This window comes from Cardiocondyla obscurior, linkage group LG01 (assembly GCF_019399895.1).
Source record: "Cardiocondyla obscurior isolate alpha-2009 linkage group LG01, Cobs3.1, whole genome shotgun sequence".
Taxonomy (NCBI): Eukaryota; Metazoa; Arthropoda; class Insecta; order Hymenoptera; family Formicidae; genus Cardiocondyla; species Cardiocondyla obscurior.
This window is the reverse complement of record NC_091864.1, coordinates 145,457-154,748: the sequence shown is the minus strand read 5'-3', so window position 1 is coordinate 154,748 and position 9,292 is coordinate 145,457. Positions and strand designations below refer to the sequence as shown.

The 9,292-nt window shown below is 42.4% G+C and overlaps 1 protein-coding gene and 1 long non-coding RNA gene across 4 annotated transcripts in view; one reads left to right on the top strand and one right to left on the bottom strand.

The window, feature by feature from the left end:
* The window catches only part of LOC139106397 (microtubule-associated protein futsch), a 45,324-nt gene that overhangs the window by 18,727 nt on the left and 17,305 nt on the right, over window positions 1-9,292 (bottom strand). Inside the window, exons 3-6 of the mRNA XM_070663144.1 lie at window positions 1,178-1,276; window positions 904-1,076; window positions 642-799; window positions 72-483 (exon numbers count right to left, since the gene is read on the bottom strand). Of these exons, the coding sequence (XP_070519245.1) occupies window positions 72-483; window positions 642-799; window positions 904-1,076; window positions 1,178-1,276 (842 nt within the window). The remainder of the gene's footprint in view (window positions 1-71; window positions 484-641; window positions 800-903; window positions 1,077-1,177; window positions 1,277-9,292) is intronic.
* Window positions 1,285-9,262, top strand: LOC139106774 (uncharacterized). Of its 3 annotated transcripts, none has more exons than XR_011546418.1 (4): window positions 1,285-1,665; window positions 1,733-2,984; window positions 6,114-7,729; window positions 7,808-9,261. It is a non-coding gene; the product is annotated as an uncharacterized lncRNA (long non-coding RNA). The 3 variants fall into 3 exon arrangements; XR_011546417.1 differs by having other exon boundaries at window positions 1,285-1,945; window positions 2,030-2,984; XR_011546416.1 differs by having other exon boundaries at window positions 1,285-2,984; window positions 7,808-9,262.

Below are 9,292 nucleotides of genomic sequence, written 5' to 3'. Positions count from 1 at the left end.
TAAAAAAAAAATTAAAGTTATTATCGAGAGAATAGCTTTAGTTAAAAAAATATAAGTACTTTAGTACTTACGACTAAGTTACAGAAGAAATGGCCGATTTGTGGGTAGACGTGCATTTCTTTCTTTTTGCGAAGAACGCTAAACATGCCCCCGATGTTACTATTATTTATCCTAGTGACTAGAACAGCATCCAGGCGATCCAGATGCCTAGTGAAATCCCAGAAGCACGCTTTCCTGCCGAAACCGCCATCGACGAGCATGTTGAAGCCGTTTATACCGAAAAGTGCGGCATCACCTTGCCCACCAGGGAAGACGTATAAGGTCGGGTGGCTAAATCTAATATTTCCAACGACATCGGACGATTCCATTAGCTGGTCCAATGTTTGCGGTACTAAGTACTGTCCGATGTAATTCGTAAAACTCGTAATAGCCGGTACGCCAGCTGTGAGAACATCGTCGGCATTTACTCTAACTCTGCAAAACCTGCAAATACGAAGGATATGATAGACGGGTGTACATTAAAACGAGGAAAAAAAAAAAAAAAAAAAAAAAAGGATATGATATATCCAGGCAACAGCTATTGTTCTGCGATCGACAAATAAAAATTATTCGTGCAGAAAGATCTACAGGAAAGATAGTACCTGCAGCAAGCCTCCTTCGATAATCGACTTGTCGTCCAATCGCCAACACCCGCGCAATGTATATCTACGGTAACGCTATTCTCGTAGGCACGAAGGACTCTTTGCACTTCATGTTCACTGAATGCATCCAAAAAGTCTGCGAGACTAAAGGTTCCATCCTGAATAAAATTTCTCGTCTCAAAACGATTATCCCGCGTAATATTACATAACCTAAATTAACGAGCTATCGTACTCGTTGAGTTTTTATTCGAGAGTTTAATACCTGCAGTATCCAGGAACCATTGCCACCGTACGTGTATCCAGCGTGTATGATGTGCCGATGCTTCGTGAAGCTCGCAAGGAGATTGCGAATACACTGCAGCAACGTATTCGTCTGCGGGTGAATGAGAACTTCCGTTACGAGGTTCTCGGTGGCGTATTGAATCAGCCGCTCGCCTGAAAATTGTATCGCCATTCACGCGAATTGCATCGACAACGATCAGTTTAATAATATACCGTAAAACAAATCAAGTTAACGTATTTGCGGAAGTAATTACCATTTCTGGCTTCCTCGCCTTCGGGGGCTTGCGCTACTAAGGCCAATAATTCCTTCTCTAGATCTACGTGACAACTGTCCTTGTCCCATGATAGAAAACCTGCAATCGAAAGTAAAATCGGCCGCTTAGCACAACGGTACGACACACACTAAACAAACGCTGACGAACGTATGATACACCGACTGCAGTGCAGTCACTGCACTCTACCGAATAAGAGCAAATTAAAAAAATGGACCGGAACTGAAACAGAATTATTTTGACTAGCGGAGTTGGTAATTTGCGGAAGTCAAGATAGACTGGCCAATCAGAACAATTTTGTTACGCCATTTCTAAACCTACATTTTCGTATCTTACTTTCATCTGCATTGCGCAAATAGTCCGTGTCGAATCGAACTGTTCTCGCTCATTTCGCTGTAATATCCGCCAAATGATAACACGATGAACGTCGTATTCGTGCGCTAAATGTAGCCCTCTGAGGTAACACACAGGTACAGATATCGAAGAAACTTGTAGAATAAAATCTGCATATGTAATAACTCGCTGCTCTTCTTTCAGATCGAATGTAGTGACAGGCGGTTCAAGCCTACTCTCTCGTGAACTTGGCCAGATTTTTCCGTAGCCTGGACCTGATACTTTGAATGGAGAGTGGGTCGTTCTCATTTTAAATCATCGCTGCATATGCGTGGTTGCGGTAAAATTGAAAAAGTCAACTCTCGGAAATCGCTCTAAGCGGATATCTATATCTTGCAAATGGCCATATCGGGTAAAGTATGTAATCCGAGGATTACAATAGCGAAACAGCTTTATGATTCTTTTTTTTTTATCATTCTTTTCTTTATTTTTGTTATATAGAAGACGGCTCGAATATCGTAAAAGCCTGGAGCTTTTCTAAACGTCGCACGAACTTAAGGCATTTAAAAATGAATGAGGCACGTAATAGATTATAACTGTGTATAAGCATACGTATATAAGATTGCAGAGGTTTGGCTTCATAGAGCAAGGGTAGTTCAGCCACCCACTAAGGCAAGGTTAAGGTTGAGATGTTAGAAGCTGTCAAGACCGATTATACATTGATTGATGGGAAAAGTAAATTAGCCATCGCATTAAACCGCGGCATAATTCTCTATGATGTTTATCAACGTGAGTATACCATATCTTACATAAATTGATGTACATGGATACAGAAAGTAATGCATCTCTATTAATGCGTAACATTCGCGATGATTTACAATTATAATTAGAGATTCGTGTCATATATAAAATTAAATGAATTATTTACGCTACGACTTTGTTAATTAATATCATATTTAAGACGGCTTGAAGAGAAAAATTAATTCCACTTGCATTACAAAAATAAAATTAACTCGTCTGATTATTAATTTATTGTTAATGTATTTAAAAGATGCTGGTAAACGTTTTGCTGAAATTCTTTAAAATTACCGTAAGAGTATATTACTGTGAGGCTAATTGCGAATTGCATTGGGTACAATTAACTCGAAATAAGAAAAGAGAAAGTGCATTTCACTGTTTAATTGAATAATTAGGATGAATGAATCAGCAGTCGCCGTTTGTCATGAGGGTTGCTTGGGGCGGTCGTTTTGTGACGTCACCAACACCGCACCCCGTCACGTGGTTCCTTACCAGCTGGTAATCGATCGTCGTACATCCTGTACCCACCCTCCATTGCCAACTTTAACGCAGAGATACTCTACTTTTGACATCGTGTAAAAAAATTTCCTTGATGGATTCCCGATATCCTTCTCGAATAAATTTCGGAACGTAATGGACAACAGGAAGACTTTTAAAGGTAAAAAAAAATAGATTTACTTTTTTAAATAATTAATTTTAATGTATTTAAACAAGAAGAGCATTACAGGCGTGTTTTTCAAATTGAAATATCGATAGCAATAATTATCTTCACGCAAGAATAATTCTTCGCAATTTCTGCAGCTTGATCTTATCGCACGATATTTCACGATTCAATTGAAGTGTGAAAGGCTTCTCTTAGATCTTCTTCCGCAGGCGGAAGTGTCGAAAAAAAATTCCACCCGGCATCTCGCGTGGAATTAAAGGATTGATGATGCAGCACAATGGAACGTAACTCGTTGCCAAGGGAGCTCGGACTAGCTCTCGCGTAATTCTATACCGGCGTGTACACAGACAAGTCTGGTTCGAGACGTTGCCTGGCAACGTCGTGGGTATCAATCAATGCCGAGGATAGAGAGGAGCCGAAGGAAATTAACGAAAAAGAAGGCAAAAAGGGGAAAGAAACGGACAGAAGGCGTTAGCCGACGCAACGAATTCCGCGGCCTCCAATTTTATCTCGCAATAAGTATATACGTGTTGCATACTTTCCAGTAAACGTCGACGCTATTATTAGCCACTTGGCGAAATGTAGATCGCGTTTTGGCGAAATTACACTTGAAGCCGCAAATGTGCGAAGCGCGAGTCACGCCGCCACAGCCGAATTGTCAAAACGAACTAAGTTCGTTAATTAATCAATCGATTACATTCCACTGAAGCTCCACGCGCGCTTCCACCGCTGGGCAGTCAAATCTGCGATCGACTAAGTTGATTGACGTTGAACGAAAAAAATGATTTATAGAAAAAAGAAGAACGAAAATTATGCTTCCATTATATCGCGGCTTATCTGACGACGTGGAAGTCACATTGCCAGAGCGGAGCATGCTCGGCATGTCAAATTGATCGGAAGCCCCAAAGTTAATGCAAGAGAAGCCGTTTCTTAATGCTCACAGCTGGGCGTATTACTTAATTCTCTCTGACCCCCGCAGGTTTTGACTGCAGTGTCAGTATTCGAAGTGTCGCCGTGACCGAGCCCGAAGATTTGCATAAGAAGAATCTTCTTGGAGAACGTTCGGTCGCATCTGATTGAAGTCGAAAGTATAAGATGTCTTGTCAATAGGATCCTTTTTTTTTTTTTTAATATAGATTTGCAAGCCGTAACTCTGCAAATAATTGCTAATTTAACGGCGAATTAATATTTAACTTAAATCTCGTCTTTAGGTAGAATGTATTTTGTTTTATTTATAACTGCACCTTGTACTCGTTAAAATTGTTTTTACGTGAAGCGAAGCGGATAAGCCGCTCTTTCAGTTTATTATCGGAATAGAGCTTCTAATTGGAATCACCGTGCTCTATGACATATTACCGGATTACCGCATTGGCTGCCGGTTTGCTATTTTAATGAGCTCGATCGCTCAGAATGAACAGTGTTGATACATCGATGAGTATAGTCACGAAAATCATTTAGTCAGTTAACGAGACTAAACTACTGTTAATTAAACTACGCAGCTATCATTAAAACATCTTGCAGTTTAATTGTCTGGAAATAAAATTAGAAATAACGAAAAAAATAAAACACAAATGAGCAGAAACAAACTCGGAAGCCGAATCTTGCATAAAAATGCACGCAAAAAAAAAAAGGAAGAAGAATTCAACTACGAGCTTCGATAAATGGGACGGAAGAACATTGCGACGTTAAAGCGTACAGAACGGCATCCCGTCGTTGGATGGACGAAAAATAGCATCGGATAATCCGTCAACAATTCACCTTGCAAATATCAAAGACCGCGCTCGCTGAAACTCCCTACGGCTTTAATCGCGAGAACGATGTCTCGTCATCGCGACACTCGTGTGAACGTGCACACACATCTCTGTGGAACAGGAGTATCCACCGTATTCCGCGGTTTCCTGCTCCAGAGCGTGACGTTCTGACACGTCGTTTGTGTCACACGCACAATGGGGGATGTATCTAAATAGGCGATCACCGTGTGAAAAGTGTGGGAGGACCGCTCACGATCGACCGCAGTGACATACACGCGTCGCAATAAATTGCATTAACAAAAAGGGGGAGAAAAAAAAAATTCTAAGGCCAGATTTATCTACCGAGGTTTCCGCTCCGTATGGATAATTCGATCGTGACCTATAATATTTCTACGCCGAGCAACGCCGTTCCTTTTCTCTCCGCTTCGAGCCGCGCGTCTCGTAAAGATCAAGACACGAGCGCGTTTTATTGTTAGGTGTAACCCGATGTAACCGAAAGGGACTGCCATCGGTCCCCGTCCCCGTAATTTCCTGTAACTCGTGGAAGAAATATTTGACACTCGATGTCCCTATGGATTAGCAGCTTAAGCTAAGTATAGACAAAACTGCGCGGTTCGCAGCTTCCCGCCTCGCGCGTCCCTTAAAGCGCTTGCGTTTCTTGATTTGCACATTAGACTTTTCTCCCCTTTTTTTTTTTTTTTTTTTTGGCCGACGACGGATGCCGGGAATGCTGGGTTTGTCCCGACTATGTTTAGAAATGGTTTCTCGTTGTCCTGCCCGCGTCACGACGCGTGTTGTAAGTACACGTGCGACGTGAAGTGTCGCTTCAAAAAAAGCCGGGGAGGGAAAAAAAAAGAAAAAAAAAAAGAGAGAGAGAGATCGTCGCGATTATGCACATATGTATTCGCCGAGGTCAATTATTTTTTTAAATTATTATATAAAAATTTATAGGTAAAAAAGTTATGGTCCCTCGGGTGCTCAATCGAAGCGTAATAATTGCAATGCCGCGCATGTAATATAAATGTAAATGTGCTTCGGCGTTTCAATATCTTGGGAATATCGGCTAAACTGAAACACACGTAGACGTCTTTGTAACGTAAGGGGGTCAAAAAGTTTGTAGGAAAATCGCTGACGTAGGTCTCGATTCATCTCCCGGGAAGAAATGTCAGAGAGGCTGACCCGTTATTTCGGTGTCTCGATATAGATAATAACTCATTCTTCTTTCATTATGCGAACGACGTGTGCATAATTTTGCAAGTAAATAATTACTCTGGAGAGAATAATGATAAATAATTTAACATCGCCAGTTTCGCCTCGCAATAATTTCGCATCTCTTTCATAATAATGTGCTAACGTTATAATATTTTTGCAGGAATAAAATACGATGGAATAACGCAGCGCAATTACACGATCTACCGATGCTGCGCGTGTAAGTTCCGTATATCGTGGAGATCTCTGGACGGAGCACCGAGTTTGACAAGCCGAAAGTAGATCCAGGAGAAGGTGGCGAAGAGGCCGAGTGGAAAATAGTAGCGGATATTCAGAAATGCAGTGCACGACCTCGGCAGAGGGAGCATAGAGATCGACCTAGCTCACACACTCGTTGCTATTTATATTTCCAAGACAAGGGCGAAGACCTGGATCAAGGATCGAGAGTGGAAGTGACAGGGGCGATTTCTTTTTGCTCCGAAAGGTCGTCGTAAAAGGGGAAACGTAATGGAGGGGACGCCTTATCAAAAGAGACTACACTCGCTGAAAGTTATGAAGTACCGTGTAACTTCTTAAATTCAAAGTGCCTTCCACGTGGCTTCTCTCGTCTCGTTTTTACCTTACGTTTTCTCATGAGTTACATTGCAAAACGTGAGGAATGTAAGTTGCAATTATTTGCAACACGTTTTTCAATATCCCGCACGACGCGGCGCGGACGAGAATGGAATGGAATTGAAATAACAAACGAGCTAAATGTAGCCGGTGCGATATGAAAAATCGTGAGAGTCGCTGTTCCCCGTGTCTGTCAATATTTTACGCAATATCGTGCGCACGTGGCATTTATAAGTACGAAATATTTTAAAGTCGTTCTTGACTTGATAACTAAGAGAGCGAGAAGCATATTTTCCGGTGACCTTTTCCACTGCAGTTTTACGCTACTGTTATCTATGCCTTCCACAAAAGAAAATTTTAATTAACGACACGAGGCGGGGAAGAGAACGTTGTGAAAGGCACCAGAAATACCAAGCTTACTTGCACGCCAAATGAAATAAAAATATTAATATTATAATAAAGCGAGAGTCTATCAAAATGCTGAAAGGAACGTATATGATATCACCGCTTTTCGACCTGGAGAGATTAAGCCGCAGTCCGCAGCCTGACACCGATTTATCTTATGTTACGTTATTCAGCACGAATCGCCGTTCATCGTGATAAACGGTCGGTGTGCAAATGCGTCGGTACCAATTGGACCGGCGCATAAACTGAACTGATGAGGCGTGGTGCTTTGCGATTACGTTGCTCAACATCTACGGCTTTTTCGCTGGCCAGGGTCTTCGAAATCGAATGCAGTGACTTACGGACGAGGTCAAAGCACACGGATTTTCATAATTGCATTGGATAGCCTGGTGTGGGCAAGCTCGTCTAGACGCGAGATGTGCGCGAGAAGGAAGAAGGCGCCGCAAGAAGAGAAATACAAGGAGAGGACTCGCCCACCGTTTAGATTATGCGCTTCTCGCTGCGAGACTGGCGAGTGCCACTTTGTTTTTTTTTTCCTTTCGCGGCCTACCTTTTAGATATATCTACTTAAGCCGACAGCAAGCGCGCGAAAAGTTCCGGCCGCACCGAGATGATTAATGGAGGAAGCGGAAGAGTCGAGACGCGTTGGCGTTATCGTTTTCTTCCAGCGAATGCGACGGAGAACACCGGGATCGTGTGCATTTATTACAACCGACAGGAACGACCGGAAATGTGTCTACGTTCGATGAATGCCAGAGCAACGTTAGTAAAACCTTCTGGAATTATGTTCCACCCGAATTTTTGTACAATAACGATATATTGATTTTTATTATTTTGTAGGTGACGTTTTTTAAGGAACCTCAGACATTGAATTGATCGAACGCAGATGATTACGACGGAGACGTTTTGGTGCAAAGCGCAAACGTATTTCCACATCGCAATGACGTTCTCAGATTTGTTCATCGACGTGTGCCGAGTTCATTTCGCATGGAGTCAACGCTGCCGAAGAAATCGGGGAGGCAACGAGGAGATGAATGTGCGATGAACCGTGATTCCCAAGTAACGTGACCCGTTTGTAGTTCAAGCGTGTCTGAATTGCTTTGGCTTCTCGAGATCCGCACTTGTCTGCGCTTAGGACACGACCACATGCGAACCGCTTGTACATGAACGTACGTACTGTTGCTCGCGATTAAACTTTACGGCCTCACCGCAATCGGGGGATTAAAAATTCCCAATAACGTGAAATTAAGCTTAATAAGTTCTGCTGTAGATAAAGAAAAAAAAAGTACGTTTAGTCGTCAGAAAGAAGTTCAACGAAAAAGAGAAAAAGGAATGTAAAAAATTGATCTAAATGTAAGAAAGCGCTATTTGGACCAAGTAAAAATTAATTCTTGTGTTTAATGACTTGTTAATCAGAACACGAGCGGCGTCACAGTTCGCGACTCATCTCAAATTCATCTCACGCGATTACAATATACGAGGAAGATCGTACGTTAAATTTCCCCGCTGTCTTTCCGACAGTTATTGGCACAGGCTGCACGCGTATTAGTCTCGGGGTCAGGTTCAAGAACGAGGTAGTCGGCAAGGCGAAGACTCCGGACTCGCGGAGTGCGATAGTGAAAGAGCCGGACTGGCGAATGCCGCGTTAAAATTAGATATACTATATTCAGTTACATGCAAGCGCGAAAATGTAAAACGGTCGTTGCCGGCCGAGTGCACGGCGGTATCTCGCGAAATAATAACCGGGTGCTCCGTATGGCACGCGAAAATAAGAATCCAAACAGAAAACGCGACTCCGGCAGCTCGAAGCGATCGAGATAATTTAATTTCGCTCGCGGCCGCACTCGTGCCAGCTAATTGCGCTTTAATGAACGCTGCAGAGATTCGTAACGTTTGCATTGCTTCAACGTAACAGCGAGTTTACAGGAATTTATGAGCATAATGCGGGATAACAGAGATAGAATTTATCGCAATAATTTTGTCGCATTAGATTACGTTGCACGCGTGATAGTTTCCCGACGTGCACGTCGCGTCCCGCGTCCGTTAAACGTTAATTAACACGGTTGTATATTAGGGCCGGGAATAATTATCGTTATGCATACGCATAAACAAGCCACTTCGTAAATTATGCAGCCGTGATGCATTCGGTCTCTCAATTCTTCGAGGAGCTTGGTAGAAAATTTCGTTTACGCTCCTCTCGTTAAGTGTGTTGTATGCGTGTGTACGTGAAAATAGCGGTACACCATTAAATTTCATAATCTCAACCATTTATCGCGTATCGTAAATTTCGTTAAGAGAGTTTCCTCCCCAGTTTCGTATTAACAT